The following is a 16,855-nucleotide window of genomic DNA, read 5'->3' on the forward strand; positions in this document are numbered from 1 at the left end:
AAGAAAGAGCCTGCAAAAACATAGAAAAGGCTTTTGTTAGTGAAGTTGCGGAACAAAAAAGTAAAGGAAAAGAGAAAAGCAAAAGAGAAAAAAGTATATAAAAAAGGACAAATTTGCTGTTAAGCAAAGTGAATCCAAGTGGACAATTAACAGAGAACTCCATGGGGCACAATTTGATAGACAGCTTACAATGACATGGGTCCCTCTCCTGAGACATTTAATTAAGGAAAATGCTGGGCACAGAAGGGATGGTGAACACCACCTCTATTAACACCTGTCTGCAGGTGACTCAGTACTGGAAATGGTAGGAAGCTGCTGTGGAGTGACAGGAAAACCAAGTCAATTAGGTAACACAGAAGCAGGACTGGGAAGAAAAGCAGGAGTGGCTCTTGTGGGCTACACACCCAATCCACACGCCAGAATAGCTCTCACAGATAAATGTATATCACACACCCAAACTGCAGTTCTTTTAAGTTCAACTTTAAACATTAAACCTTAGGCAAACAGAACAAAAGCTCTCTTAACCAAATTCCACTTAGCAACTTGCTAAATTAACTTATGCTCTCTGTATTCCTAATATAAAAAAGGATGTCCATTTTGCACTGAGCATCCTAAACTAGTGGTATCTCATATGCCAGACAGTTTGTTTCTAAGAGTTGAGTATTGTGCTTATCAAGTATCAATAGTATTTGGTCCTGAACCTGTTTATACAGTTGTACTTATTATAATCATCTAATTTAATAAAGTATTAGGCAAATCCATGAAACATGAGGGCAAAAGGAATTTTTGTTTAGTGAGAAACAAAACTACGTTTAACTTAAAAAAAAAAAAAGAAGAAGATAGCGGGAGGGGAAGAATGAAGGGGGGTAAATCGGAGGGGGAGACGAACCATGAGAGATGATGGACTCTGAAAAACAAACTGAAGGTTCTAGAGGGGAGGAGGGTGGGGGGACGGGTTAGCCTGGTGATGGGTATTAAAGAGGGCACGTTCTGCGTGGAGCACTGGGTGTTTTGCACAAACAATGAATCATGGAACACTACATCAAAAACTAACGATGTAATGTATGGTGATTAACATAACAATAACAAAATTTTAAAGAAAACTACGTTTAACTTTATTTATTTATTTAGAGAGAGAGTGAGAGAGTGAGAGCGTGAGTGAGCAGGGGGAGGGTCAGAGAGAGAGAATCCCAAGCAGGCTTCTCGGTCAGCACAGAGTCAGACACAGGGCTTGATCTCATGACCCTGAGTTCGTGACCTGATCCAAAATGAAGAGTCAGATGCCCAACCGACTCTGGCACCCAGGCACCCCAAGTTGAATGTTTTTAAAAGATGTGATAATGCTGAGTTAAAAACCACCTGTTAAGTTTGGGTATGATCAATGTAAAAAAAAAGGGGGGACAAATAATAAAATTTTAATGATAAATTATAAAAAGTTTAAAGGATTTTGCATTTAGATTCTTCATAGGTTTCTAGTTCTTGTTCCACCAAACTAAAAACCAGATGATGAATTATGGGCATGGTTTTGCAAGAAAGACAATCAGAAGTTCAATAAATGAGCCTACAATTTAAGGAAAGGCCTTGGTCCTACAGTAAGAGCTTGACAAATTAATGTACGTTTATATAGCTTAAATTAAAATGTTTAACGTGCGTATCTTTTTTATTATACTTGACTTTAGCCAACTTTTTTGATTAATTAACTCTAAACTTCTCCTGTGAAAGAAGCTGCTTCTAACAAAAGCCAAATTAATCTATAGCATCTGACTCGTAGCTGGGTATGAATCAAAGGACTTTTGAAGGTTACTCTAACGTAGGCAACCAGCATTTCAACCAAACATCATTGTTCTGTGTATTTTGCTAAGTATTCTAGGGAAATTTAAGATCTATTTCTCACAGTTGCCAAGAAAATATGGTGAATGCCACCTGAATATCTGCTATCAACGTCCAGCTGGAGAGAATACCATGTGGGCTTAATGTTGACTTCAGAGAAACAGGATTCTTCACGATCCTGCCCAGGAATAGATCGGGCAGGGCCAGAGCATGCTTCTTTACTTCTGCCACCCCTGCCCTACCCGCACACCCTCAGATTCCTTCCCTCTCTCTCACAGTGCCTGCAGCCCCACCTACAGGCAAAAAGCACACAGTTGCTTTTTTTCCCCTCTTTCTATGCAAAACTGTTAACACAAGGAAACAATGGAAAAAAATTAATCCGGGCCCAAACTTCTAATCCTGTTTCTGCTTTCTGTCTCCTTTTTCCTCTCCCTCTTTCCAACACAGATGTGAGCACATTTTTCAGGAACAGAGAGAGGTATACAGAAGTCCTCCTGTAATGCAAAGGCCACATCAGAACACACAGCCACCTCTGCTCCCCAGCCCTTGCCACATAAAGGAGTGGGGTCTGTGCACAGTGACATAACCCCTTTCCTGGGGACAGAAGGGGGCCCCAGGAGATTTATCTCCAGTCAGACATGGGAAAGCAGACTGGCTATGGACTTCATGCACTGTCATCACTTGATTATAAAATGGAATTTTAAGGGAAACTAATTTAAAATTTGAAATAAAATTCACTACTTATAGCAGACAACCTTGTTCAGAAGAGTTTATATATATTAACTTATCACCTTTATGAGTAAACGAAAATGAAAAGCAAACATTGAGACTCCTGGAGCCTCTGCTGGCAGCGGCCAAAGCTAAACACAAGACCGTTCGTTCGCTATGCCTGGGAGGGCATGTTTCCATGACACTCAGGACCAACAGACCTTTCTCCACAGCAACCCCTTCATAGGAAAACACTTAGCTCAGCAACAATTAATTTGTACTTTTAAACCCTTGGGTAGCATGCTGCATTTTCTTTTTCTGTTCTTGTCTCTCAGACTCTGTTACATCTACTCTAACTCCACAAAGGACAGAACATTTTCATTCTATACAGATAACTGATCCACATACACTGATCTCTATTTATTTATTTACTTTTGGAGAGCAGGGGGGCAGGGAGGAAAGGGATGTCTGAAGGGAGAAAGGAATTTGTTTCTGCACCTGAACAGCAGTCACTGGTGAACAAGGAATCTAATGGGGGAGCATCAACCCCCAGAGGGTGGACTCATTGGGCTGCGTAGGGGCCCTACCTGCTGGAGTTGTGGGAGGACTTCAGGTACTTGGCAGAGATAATATTTAGAGAGAGGATGGCATCAACCGCAGCCTCATCCACCTCAGCCTTATTCCTGATCCGGCCTACAAGGAAGAATAAAGAAACTAGGAGAGGGGTACACTTAAAAACACAAGGGAGATTCATTAAGCCAAAGACAGACTTTTAAACCCAGGTACCTTCAGGTGCTGGAAGGTCACGTGGCTCACCACTGAGTGGTCTCCCACAATCCGTGTCGCCTTCCACTTACTTCCCACATTTAGTTCACTGTGAAACCCGACTGACTCTGTTCAAAAAGTGTCTCATATTCATCTCAACTTTTATTTCTGATATCACTGCCTGCTCACAAAGATCATCCCCTTCCTGTCTGGAACACTGTGATGGCCACTGCACTGGCCTCCCGGCTGCTCACCTCTCCCCCTCTCCAATCCACCCCATGCTCACTTTACATAAACTTCTTAAGCCACTACCTTCATTATACCACTTTCTTGTTCAAAATCCTACAACCGTTTTCAAATTAACACTAGGGGAACCCTAGGGGATGTATGGCATAGAGGTCAAGAGCACAGCTTAGGGAGCTGGACTGCCTGGGTTCAAATCTCAGCTTCAACACTTTCTGGCTGTGAGGCTTAGGCATATTGCTCAACCTCTCTGAGTCTTGGTTTCCTCATCTGTGAGGTGGGATTAACAATTCTTCCCTCACATGATTGTTACAACCACGTTACATGTTTGTTATATTATCTTAAATAAACTAGTATTTCTGAGCATTCAGAAATGTACCTGTTACAGAGTAAGCACTACATAAATGTTCATTAAAAAAAACCCTTGAAAACCACTGCTCTAGACAGAAGAGTGTAAAATCTCCCTTTTAAGGGTTCTTAATCTAGTCCATAGATACTCAAAGGGTCTGTGTATAGAATTCAGGAGGTCCATGTGCTTAAATGGGAAAAAAAATTACAACTTTATTTTCATAAACCTCTGACTGAAATCTGGCATTTCCTTCAATTATGAAGGGAGGGGACAATCCACAGGAAAATCAGCAGTACCTGTGACTTTGTCCACAGCAGAAATCATGTAAGTTTTCATATCATACTAAGGTAAAACATCCTGACATTCCTTACACTCTGAATGACAGAAATCAGACCCACTGCTTCTTTAATGCATTTAATGCATTAATATAAATAACAGGTTTTTTTTAAGATTTTATTTATTTATTTGACAGAGAGAGATCACAGTAGGCAGACAGGCAGGCAGAGGGAGAGGGAGAAGCAGGCTCCCTGCTGAGCACGGAGCCCAATATGGGGCTCGATCCCAGGACCCTGGGATCATGACCTGAGCCGAAGGCAGACAGACACTTAACGGACTGAGCCACCCAGGCGCCCCTAGATAACAGTTTATATTATAAATCCGTTTAGTATTTGAGAAATTTCAGTACCATTAGTTCCCTTTGTAATCCTATGTACAGTTGACCCTTGAACAAGAGTGTTGTTGGGTGTGAAAGGCAAGGGTCCACATATACACAGATTTTTTTCTATAAATACATTCAGCATTGTAAACGTATTTTCTTTTTTTTTTTTTTTTGAGAGAGAGCGCACATGCGTGAGCTGAGGGGAGCAGAGGGAGAGGGAGAGAGAGAATCTTAAGCAGGCTCCAAGCCCAGCACACCCGACACGGGGCTCAGTCTCCCGACCCTGAGATCGGGACCTGAGCCAAAATCAAGGGTCAGACACCTAACCAACTGAGTCACCCAGGTGTCCCCTTACAATTTCCCTAATAACATTTTCTTTTCTCTAGCTTACTTTAAGAATATAGTATATAACACATATAACATACAAAATATGTGTTAATTGACTAAGTTATTGGGAAGGCTCTGGTCAACAGTGGGCTGTTAGGAGTTAAGTTCTGGGGAGTCAAAGGTTAAAAGTGAATATTCAACTGTGCTTCTAACCTCATGTTGTGCAAGGGTCAACTGTACTTTATTTTCTACATTTAAAAAACATAGTTCTGAGGCTTCACCACTGTCAAAGGGGTTCATGGCAATAAAAGATTCAGAACCCTGCCTTAGACTCTAAAGCTTACATGGTTTAGTCAATTTTTTCTTTTCATCATGCAACCCTGGCCATGGGTTTCTAGCCATTTGCATGTTAGAGACGTTCCTGACTCTCTTGCTCAAGATGTTTCTGTGTGTGGAAAACAAAACAAAACAGATGAAAACGGATCCTTTTTGCTGTTAATTCTCAGCACAGATCTTTCTCACTTGCCCTTGCACTTACTCATCAAACTGTTTTGTTATTTTTTTTTAAAGTATATATATTTATTTAAGTACTCTCCACATCCAGGGTGGGGCTTGAACTCAGGACGTTGAGATGAAGAGTTGCATACTCCACCAACTGAGCCAGCCAGGCACCCCAAACTGTTTTAAACATCCATAGGTTGTCTCTTCAACGAAACTGCAAGCTCACAACGAGCAGAAACTTCTCTTATGCCCTCTCTGAGCCTCTAGCACAGAACCATTCGGTAACAGAGTAAAATAAAGGTTGGTTGAATAACATATCCCTAACGATGGGAGCTGAGAAACAAGAGCAGTTTCAAACTACATGTGTTCTCCACAGTCTCTGTTTTCCAGTACTCCTTCCCCACATTCCCCATGTTCCTCGAAAAAGCTTGGCTCCAACCTCAGCCTGTGGAATGTACTCACCTACCACCAGCTCACGAACATCCTTCCAATGGAGTTCACTCCCCTTCTCGTGGATGATGGTCACTGTGATCCTTCGCTGGATGCCCTAGGTAACGGAGCAGGGTTGCAGTTTAGGTGGCACAATCTATGACTTCTGGACTATATGGTGTAGGGCTGGGCAAGGAGAGGTCTGGAGAGAGGGGGAAACGCCGCCCCACTGTTACTCTAAACAGAGGGATTTTAGGTCAGGGGATGAGGAAGAACCAGGTTCTGACATGGCTTTAAGAACAGATGACCAGATCGTATGACCCAGAATATGAGACCCTCAGCTCCTATGCCCACCTGGGTTATAAGCATTTTTTTTTTTAAAGATTTTATTTTTAAGTAATCTCTACACCCAATGTGGGGCTTGAACTCATAACCCTGAGATCCAGAGTCACATACTCCACAGATTGAGCCAGCCAGGTGTGCCAGTCAAGCACTGTTGAGCACTGACTGAATCTACTTTTGATTTACAAAAGGGGGACCTACACTTCATGGCCAGATTTTTAGTCTACTGCAACTTCCATCCTCTATCTCCATTAAGAACTTTTAACTGTGAAAGCAGTTTCCAAACATGAAAACTGTATATAAAACAATAAAATTGTTTAAAATGACATGGGAGCTGCACAAATTATAATAATTGAATAAAACAAAGTCTTTTTCAAAATAGGTCTTCTAAAATATATTTATATATATAAGCAAGGGTATAATATCAGCCAAGGTCTGAGGACGAAATTAAAAAACAAACATACAAAAAAAGAAAAAAAAAAAGGACAAGGTCTCTTCAATCCCCAAATCCACTTAAAATGAAGAGGAAAAGCAGAGAAAGAGAAAGAGCTCTGTGTCCATCCTTCCTAGGCCCTCTCTGGCTCCCTCGTTAGTACCTGATGGAGCAAAAACGTCCCCTGGCAGGGCAAGCCTGCTGTGTGGTCAACCACAGCTGGGATGTACCTATAAAAATAGAAATGCACAAGAAAGCAGTTAGATGGGATGCTTGTGCTGAGTGCCACCTCATCCACAAGGTCCTCCCTGTCGCTACATCCCCCATGGTCTCTGTTTCCTGTCTTCCTCGCCATCTGGGCACTTCATCACACACTCATTTGCATTTAATGAACCTTTTCACTTATCCACACCACATCACCCTCACTAGACCAAAGTGCTCACAGCACGGTAACATCCTTCAGCCCCATCCCATCCTCCTGCGTAACAGATACGCCATAAATAAATGTACAGCTGCAACAGGAGGTGTCAGGAGGGAAGAAAGGGATCGTTTCAGATTTTAGTAGTTTTTAAGAATCAGAAAGCAAGGAACTCAGTAGACACCATTACCACTGTAACTATGTGTCCCTCATAATGCAAGTTATAAACACATTATAGATCTCTCTACAGAAAGTACAATTTCTTAAAGCAACATCACTATTGACAATTAAATACAGGACTGATGCAGCCATACTCTCACACAGAGTAGGAACTCAAAAAATGTTCCAGGGAGCTGATCATGATGGCGGTACTCAGCATTATAAACAGAGGATCATCAGGGTAACATTTATTCCCTACCCCTTACATGAACTGATAAAGCCCCTTGCCTCTGTTTCGGAATGGGATCTTTTCTGTGTGTTTTTCCAAGAGCATTTTAGAGACAACTGTGAACAATTACATTCACCACTTACTCTAACACAGCTCACACAGAGAAAGTAAGCTGATGTTGATTATTTTTATCTAGGTCAACAATCCTCAACTGGGGGTGATCTGCAATGTCTGAAGACATTTGTGGTTGGCACACTGGAGGGCAGGTGCTACCGGCAACTTGTAGGTAGAGGACAGGGATGTGGCTCAATATCCTACAGGACAGCCCCCCATGACAAAGGGTTATCCAACCCAAAATAGTGCCAAGGCTGAGAAGCCCTGGTCTAAAGAATCATTCTGTCCCCAATCCTCTCACTGAGATTATTAAGGTTAAAGTCCTGACTATATTATATGCAATATGCTTCTGACTCCCTTTGCTTTGCTGCTGACAAAATCCACTCTGTTAAGTTTTCCTTCCTCATACAAAGTGCCAGTCTCCGTGTTCTTGGCTCTTGCTAATAAGAAGGCAAACTATTATTCTGGACAGTCACTTCTTTGACAAACATCTAATTCCAAAGAATAATACCAACACCACCAAAAATTCAATTCAAAACTGGAATTCAACAGTGACAATGATTCTTTAACCTGATAAGAGGAGACTCAAAATAACATTTTTTTTATTTTGAAAAACTTAGCCTTTGTTTAAAAATTTGGAAAGTTGGACTTACTCTCCTGTAGGCTCCAGTTCACTGATCTCAAACCAAACCAGAAGATCATACTTGCTCATGCTCTGGCCAAGGCTGGTTTTGCTCATGGTGTTTAACTTGGTGGCTGGAACTTTTAAAAGTTTTTAGAAAATATCAAAATATGGTCCAAGTCTACTTAGTAAAAGCATAAGCTCTTCAAGGACACACTTGGGAAAGGTAACAAGAGTCGGGGTGAGATTTCAATGTAGAAGACCCAGATAAACGTCACCATCAACAACATCAGTGCCTCTAAATTCAGAGAACTGGGAAAATGGAGAGTTGGTATCTTTCTCCCTCTCACCAAACAGTGTATCTAATAACAAGAAAATAGATTTTGTGCAGAGTAAATGTGCTCATAAAACCATTCAAAAACCTTCCTTAGACTCTCCTATTCTGTGGCATGTTGAGCATGGAAATGATGTGGGAGAGACAGTGTGGGCAGAGCCTCACACCTCACAGGGTCTCCTCAAAGCTGGAGTGCATGAGGGAAGACCCATGCTCCAGCCCAGTGGTTCCCAAACCTCCCTGCATATGGGATCTTTAAGCAAAGCCCAGGCAATTAAATGACAATCTCTATGGGTGGGACCCAGTCCTCTGAGAGGACTGAAACCCTTTCAGGTGATTCTAATGTGCCCATTCTCTGCTCAGAACCTGGGAGCACTGGAGTGAGAGTCCAGTGACTTGGGATCTACTACTATTCAACCGCTAACTACTAGGCGACTTTGGTTGAGTCACTTAATCTCTGGAAGTATGTCTCCTCATCTACAAAAAGTAAATTAGAATATTTAGCCTGCAATCTTGAAAAGGTATCGTGATGACCTACTGACATGACATATCTAAAGGGGCCTCATGACTCAAACAGTACTAGTCAAAGGTTAGCCTATTTGCACTATGCACTCCAGCTGAATTCCACGTGAGTTGGTGCTGCTAGTCAAGAAAAAATCAGTGTCACTGATTCTGGCAGTCATCTGAGGGCCAAAAAGCAAAATCTGAAGTATTAAAAACAAACAAACAAAAAAAAACCCAACCCACCTACTAGTAAAAATCTTTAAAATTAAAGAACCATTGCAGAAAATCCAAGTGAACAAACATAAGGAGATTCCACAACACCCCCCATCCCCCCGCTCCAGGGTGATGTGAAAGAGGCTCAAGTAGAGAAGGTGTGTCCTCACATCTCTCCAAAGGAAACGTATTCTTGCCAATGTGCTAGACCCTAGATCCGGTTCAAGCAGCAAACAGCAATGCCAGTATTTCCTACACTGAGAGCCAGGCTTTAGGCTAAGCCCCTGAGGATGGTTCTACACCTAAGGCAGAGCTAAGTCAGCTACTAACCATCTCGTTTGGGTGCCCTCTCACTCTGGCAGCCTGGCACTGGCAGAGAGAGAAAAGACGGCCCTGGGTCCGCCCCATCCTGGAAGGTGGCAACAGCGGAGGAAGCAAGTGCATTGGCGTGCTCAGAAAACGCGTCCAACACATGCACATTCACATAGTCAGCTATGAGAAATCGAACCAGTTCAATCTTTCTCTCATGGTCTGAAGGCAGGATGGAGAACAGGAGTACAGAGGTGGACAAGTACAGGGTAGGGGGGGAAGGTGGCAAGTGGGCAATGAGGAAAAAGGATGAAAATAAAGAAAAAGCAAAACAAGATGAATGAACATGCAAAATACATCTGATACGCAAAGAAATGCCCAGTCACCCAACAGTTAGAAGGAGTTACATATAAAGCAGAGAGATTTAGGAACAGGTATCGTGATGACCCACTGACACGAGGCATCTAAAGGGGCCTCATGACTCATACAGTACTAGTCAAATGATTCTGGCAGTCATCTGAGGGCCAAAAAGCAAAATCTGAAGTATTAAAAACAAACAAAAAAACCCAACCCACCTACTAGTAAAAATCTTTAAAATTAAAGAACCATTGCTTATGGTTCTTTATGGAGCTTATCAAAATCTACAATAGGAAGACCAGAAAGTTGGCAGGGAAGGAGCCCTATCGTTTCTTACTTCTTATTTAAATCAGGAACCAAGAATTCCAGTTCCTGCTAGACACGGGAACATGGAAGGATACACGGGAGTGGAGCGGGCACGTAAAAATGATTTCTGTCTGAAAAGCCATCCGAATAAGAGCCCTGTCACCCAGAGAAGGGCTCACCTGGCTTGGAGAGCGGCATGGGCGGAGGGAAGAAGCGACGAGATGGCTGAGGTGGGCTGCAAAGGAAGGAAACAAAGTTCAAGGCTGAGAAAGGGTCTCATGTTGACATTAATGGCATGTTTAAATCCCCTCTAGAAACAGATCATTTGCACTTTCAGATAAGGCATAATATCAGACACCAGACATAATCCCACCTAGTCAAACTGAGGCTCAGATATTTTAATGAAAGTCCCCTGTGGGTCCTAGCTAATAAGTGAAGTATGAGAAGTTTTCTGTCAACACTGACACTCTGCCATCACCCAAAAGGCCCCGTGGTTGCTCTCTTCACCAACTGTGATGTCTCCACTTACAGCTCATGCTTCCTGAAGTTCTGGGTAATGAGGAACAATTACACACAATCCTCATGTCTTATCACCTCACTTTCTATCCTGTTCAGTCTCTTCCTACAAGAGATGGTACTCCAGGTCAGCTGGGCAAAATTCAACGTGCTTTACCTACAGTTAGTGGTTCCATGGCTTAGAAAAAAGGTGGTGATGTTTCTAAAGAGGAAACATCAGGTAACAGAGAAAACTGTTCTTCAGTTATCTTAATCCCTTAAAAGATTTCTTCCTTCCCGACAAGTGGCAGTAAGAGTAACAAAAGCAACAACAAGAATCTTTGCTTATCTGGTTCAAACCTGTTAAGTTCCTGTCCTTGCAGATGAAGTGGGTGCTGCTGATAATGCCCAAAGACTTCAAATACTATCGGTTTGGTTTTGATATAGTCCACAAATGATTCAGTGACCTCCACTGCAATCTAATAAGGAATAAAGCCAAGCTAGATTAGGGAAAGATTTACGATAACAAACACACACGTTTGCTGCAATCAGAATTTTAGCACTTTTGAGCAGCCAGTATGAGCTGGGTATTTGACTCTGCAGGCCTCTCACACCAAGACAGGGGCTCCTCCCTGGCTTTCATTCTAAAGCAACTTTACCAAGCTCCAGGCCTTCAAGACCTTCCGTCACCTGCCCTACCTGCTGCCCTTCACACACTTACTGTTTTGGCACAATTTCACCTGCTGCTCCTCTTGCCTGCGCTTTGCTCCCCTGTGGTGCCTGAGGACTGAACCAGGGGACAGCTCTGCCTGGAAGGCCTGCCCCTGTCTCTGTGCCTCTAAGTTATTTCCATACTTCAAGGCCCAGATTTAATAGTAACAACAGTGAGAAAAACATGACTGTTGACCAGGCACCAGGTACAATACCAAGTTGGACCCACCTTTTCTTATTACACTATATGCTTCAGGAAGTTCCCCACCTCCTTTCTCCACCCAACATAACTTAAAAGTATCTTTATATTAATGGAAATAACCTTCCCTTCTTTCTACTCCCTTTGCATTTAAGGAATACCTTTCTGGATCGTGTGCTACTGCTGTTTAAATATTCATTTTATTTCCCCTAAGCTCTTCGGGGGCATGATCCTCTGTGATTCATCCTTACTCCCCAGACGTGTCAGGCACAGTCCTTGTGCACATTATCCCAATGAATATTTATCAGTTACGTGCATGCTTATATTCATGCAATGAAACGTAAAAAAGAAAAGTTTTGTGTTTGCTGTTCCATTTTCAGTGTTGTCCTTTCTGCTTGCACTTTAGAGAGTGGATATGGTTAGCAAGACAATGAGAGTGTTTCATGTCGTGGTGAAGATCCTGGATACCAGAGCCACATTGCTCTGGGTTTAAACCCCATCTCCGCCTCTTCCTAACTCTGTCCCCCTGGTGAGTGACTTTAACTGTTCTGTGCCTGTTATCTCAGCTATCACGTGGTGGTTATGAGGGTCTATAGTATAAAGGTAAGGATTAAATGAATGAAGACACAAAAAAGGCATTTGGAACAGTGACTGACACGAAATAAGCTCTAAAAGAATGTTAGCTATTGTGATGAGGATAATGACTTTGAACAGAGTTTGGGTGACCCTTCCTAGAAGAGACGGAAGGCCAGTTGTCTTATTCCACAAATGAGAGCTGTAAGGGGCACTCATGGATTCATCATACTATCAGCAGAAACGAAAAGAGACTGAATCTTAATTTAGCTACAAAAGATCATTTTAATTTTTTCTACAACTGAGCAATCTAAGTATCTTATAAAGGACAATACATTAACTTTAACAAAACTCATATTAAATGCACTTATTTTTCTAGGATGGAAACACTAAAAACAACTCCCTACATTCAAACTGATGGAACATTTTATTGGCAGCCCAACCCCCACACACTCATGGGGCCCATTGTAACTCCGAGAAGGCTGGCCGCTCAGTCCACTGAGGATTACCTCACCGCTCTGGCCACTCCCTCCATTGTCTATTCTCAGCACAAAGCAGCTTGGATAATCCTCCTTCCAGGGCTGAGAAAGCCAAAGGCCGCCCACACAGGATGAATGCCTAACACTGGCCTCTCAGACAGCCCCCAGACCTGCAATGCGTTTGGCAAAAACGTCCATGTCACTTACATTCTGCACGTGATAAAAGCCCAGAGGACTTCCTCTGCCATTGTTTTTGAGGGGTTCAGTGGAGAATGCTTCGTCATGGCGATGCAAAAAGCTTAATTAAAAAAATAAGACACATGAACTTCGCATTACACAATTTCATCAAGATCTGTGTTTTAAGAACCTGACTTGGAGGGGTGCTTGGTGGCTTAGTCGGTTAAAACGTCCGACTCTTGATTTCAGCTCAGGTCATGATCTCGGGGTCATGAGACGGAGCCCCGAGCTGGGCAGGGAGTCTGCTTAAGATTCTCTCTTTCTCTCCTTCTGCCCCCTCCGACCACCCTGCTTAAAAAAACAAACAAACAAACAAACAAACAAAAAAAACCTGACTTGGATTCTATGGAAAAAAGCAGTCTACTTAAGCACAGTCTTTAACTGAATCAAGTAATTTGTAGTTCCTTGTAATATACATTTTCCATTATCACTCAAACAGCATTTTAGATTTTATTTCAAAAATGACTGAAAGATAACTGACCCTGACCACTTAGCTATGTGGACACAGATGCAAGAGTATCTCAGAGAGCATCAAGAGTGAATTCAGTGAATTCCTGTTTCTTTGTAGGACATTTTTTACTGAGAATAAAAATTATGAAATCATTTTGTGCAGAAAAGATCTGGCAGATTCAAGCTTCCATAAGGCAGTACTAAAGCCTGTTAGTGTTCTTGCCTAGGAGAGTCTCTGACGACCTGTAAAGATTAGATTTAAATGTCACCTCTTCCAGGAAGTCTTCCCTAACTCACCCAAACAGTTGTGTCTTCCCACAGCACTAGGGACCCATTTCTCTTCAATAGCAATGGTTTCACTCTTTGTAATAATGTATTTATATGCCTGTCTCCCCGAAAGACAGCGAGTATCTCCTATAGTGCTCCAGATATAGAAGATACTTCTGAAATACTTGTGAAGCAACAAACTATGTTTATTTATTCTCACAGATAGTTTTTACTACTCGCTCCCTCCCTATTAGTCTGAAATAAACAGAAGTAGAAAATTAAAGAATACTGAATACAAAGATTTACTCCCAGACAGAAATATCCATCAGAAGGACACCCCACACCCCACAAGAGAAAAGGGGGAAAAAGGGAATACTTTGCATAGGGTAGAGAAACCAGGATTATGAACTGCCTGTCTTCTGAATCAGTTCACTGAGTGTGAGGACGGCGTGTGCTGTCGTCCCACGTTCCCCACCCCAGACACCACCCGTTACCCGCACCGAAGCAGTCTGGACTACACGCACCTTCGTCTATTTGCTTTCTTTCCTCTCGTTCTTCTTACCCGCCACCCCCTTTTTTTTTTTTTTTTTTTTAAGATTTTATTTATTTGAGAGAGGGAGCGAGCTCATGAGAAAGCACGAGTGGAGGGGAGGGGCAGAGGGAGAGGGAGAGGGAGAAGCAGACTCCCCACTGAGCAGGGAACCCGACTCCGGGCTCGATCCCAGGACCCTGAGACCACGACCCGAGCCAAAGGCAGACGTTCAACCGACGGAGCCACCCAGGTGCCCCTCTCCTTCTTTTATTTCTTACTCTTTTTTTTCCTCTCCAGACCATAAGCTGTATATGCCAGGGCATTACTTGATTTGTGATCTACACTCCTCCCATGCTCTGCTTAGAGCAGGTACAAATATCCTGGGGTTCCACACTGGTGATGCATGAAATCATTCGTACTGCCCGACAGCTGTGTCTTCTCTGTACAGTATAGGCCAGATGAGAGTTTGTAAAAGCTCAAGAAGAATCTGGCCCTTCTTTATATATGAGTCAACATTCCGTCTTCTCCACAGCTGACACCAGGTGGAGATGCTGCTCTCTTGCTGGAGATTTTAGGACAAAAGATTAACATAACATTACTGGCATTTCACATGCCAGTTAACCAAGTAGGTCTTTTCCATAAAATATTTCAGTTGCAGGGCGCCTGGGTGGCTCGGTCGGTTAAGCCTTTGGCTCAGGTAATGATCTTGAGGTCCTGGGATTGAGCCCCAGGTTAGGCTCGCTGCTCAGCGGGGAGTCTGCTTCTTCCCTTCCCTCTGCCCCTCCCCCCTGCTCATTCCCTCTCTCTCCAATAAATACAATCTTTAAAAAAATACTTCAGTTGCCTAACTGGTATAATAATGAAAGCTCAAAGCAACTGGATCATCTAGCCAACTCCACCCCCCACGTTAACTTAGGGCTGCTAGTGAAAACACACTGAATGGGCAAAATCAACACTGGATAGATAATACTTCAACAACAATTGTGAGTTACAGCAAATGATATTAGTGGCTTACTATGCAGTAATCACATTTGATTCGGGACTTGGCTAAAATCTCCATAAAGGCAGTGCTTTGTCAACTGTATTAGGACCCCTAGAAGGCAGAGAGGCACATTCTGAGGGAGAGGGATGGCAGAACTCTAGAGCAACCTCCTGGTGGCGCCAGGGGCCAACTGCAGACTTCAGGAAGGAGGCGCGTGAGACAGCACTCTCTTGTACTGTGGCCCTTCATAAGTACTGAAGAGATACACTGATGTCTGGAGGTATTAAAACTTACGACTGTCAATAAAAGTGTTTTCCAAGGGAGCCTGGGTGGCTCAGTTGGTTAAGCGACTGCCTTCGGCTCAGGTCATGACCCCAGGCTCCTGGGATCGAGTCCCGCGTTGGGCTCCCTGTTCAGCAGGGAGTCTGCTTCCGCCTCTGACCCTACCCCCCTCTCATGCTCTCTCTATCTCATTCTCTCTCTCAAATAAATAAATAAAAATCTTTAAAAAAAAAAGTGTTTTCCAAGGGGGGGTCATGAGAAGAAAAACTCCAGAGTTCCAGAGGGTTATAGGATAGAAAGAGCTTGTAAGTGGCTAAGGAATGAAACCTGTCACATCTTTTCTACATACTATTCTTCAGTTGACGTGGAATTTTACTCTAATTTATTTGTTTTTATCCCCCAAGTATTGAACAGGCATAACTGGTAGCTGGATAATTCATGGCCTTCAGACTTGTTTATTAGTAAGCTATTTCCCCATGAAGAGCATTAAAAAGATGAATAAACAGGCTTATCTACCTCAGATCCTATATTTCCAGCAGAGGGGGACAGGCCACAGTGTCCAGATACACAAGATACTCCTGAAATATCTATGTGGTCAATATGGCAATACCAGACTGCTTCCTGTTGCTTTTTCGGCAGAGATAATCAAGAAATGCAAATGCTCGGTAAAGCAGCTGACAAAGACCAACTTACACCAAATTACTCCCTATATAAACCTCTTAGCAGGATGCATGGTCACACTCCTCCCCACAGCGAATTCTATTTCATACCATTTTAGGTTTCTGGTTCTTATTCCCCCCTGGAGTGAAGAAAGCTGTTTTATTTCAGAAACTGGTGGTAGTTTCCCTCTTGAGAGTGTTAACACCTCATATGTGTAAAGTAAAGCACCGGGTGGTGCACAAAGGATGTCACCTGGGTCAACAGCTAGGTAGGCAGGCAGAGGGGGGCTTACTTGAACTGACAGAAGATATCTGCATACTCGGGGAGGATCCCACTGGCCTGTAGCACAGTTACTCGGAAAGTGAAGGCACTGCCCAGTTTCAGGTGGTTGCCGATCTCTTCAGAAAACCCTTCCATGACCATCTTACCATCCAGCAAAGTGCCTGACTTCAACTCTAAAGAGGGTCAAATGAACACACATATGGTTCAAATATGGCACAGAACACCTTTCAAAGAGGAGAGAGGAGGGCATTCTTTCCATTCCTAGTCGATGAAAGCAACTATCTCCCTTGACAGTGGTCAATATTTTGCCCTCTTTGAGAATGTCCCCAGTCTCCCCAGTCACAGTAAACTCTGTCTACGTACCCAAGTCATTCATTCGACTGATTTCTTCTGGAGGAGTGATGACCTCAGAACTCTGACCCTGCCCTTCCACAATCCTCAGTTCCTCCAAGGACAGACCAGAACGAGTCATTGCAACTGAAGAAAAGTCATTCTGAAAACAAGGCAGGAACAGGTAGATGATCAAGTAGCACAACAGCATATTTCCCCCAATCTC

At 43.0% G+C, this 16,855-nt stretch overlaps 1 protein-coding gene across 3 annotated transcripts in view; it reads right to left on the reverse strand.

Annotated features, from left to right (window-relative positions):
• KIF1B (kinesin family member 1B) overlaps positions 1–16,855 on the reverse strand; it is a 141,351-nt gene that overhangs the window by 16,150 nt on the left and 108,346 nt on the right. For all 3 annotated transcript variants that reach the window (XM_028108143.2, XM_088022616.1, XM_028108144.2), the window contains exons 27-35: positions 16,663–16,792; positions 16,310–16,472; positions 12,815–12,905; positions 11,006–11,124; positions 10,330–10,385; positions 8,159–8,267; positions 6,749–6,815; positions 5,844–5,928; positions 3,126–3,231 (exon numbers count right to left, since the gene is read on the reverse strand). In XM_028108143.2, the coding sequence (XP_027963944.1) occupies positions 3,126–3,231; positions 5,844–5,928; positions 6,749–6,815; positions 8,159–8,267; positions 10,330–10,385; positions 11,006–11,124; positions 12,815–12,905; positions 16,310–16,472; positions 16,663–16,792 (926 nt within the window). The remainder of the gene's footprint in view (positions 1–3,125; positions 3,232–5,843; positions 5,929–6,748; positions 6,816–8,158; positions 8,268–10,329; positions 10,386–11,005; positions 11,125–12,814; positions 12,906–16,309; positions 16,473–16,662; positions 16,793–16,855) is intronic.

This window comes from Eumetopias jubatus, unplaced genomic scaffold (genome assembly GCF_037043125.1).
Source record: "Eumetopias jubatus isolate StellerSeaLion01/CBP00866 unplaced genomic scaffold, mEumJub1_p1.0 scaffold_4, whole genome shotgun sequence".
NCBI lineage: Eukaryota > Metazoa > Chordata > Mammalia > Carnivora > Otariidae > Eumetopias > Eumetopias jubatus.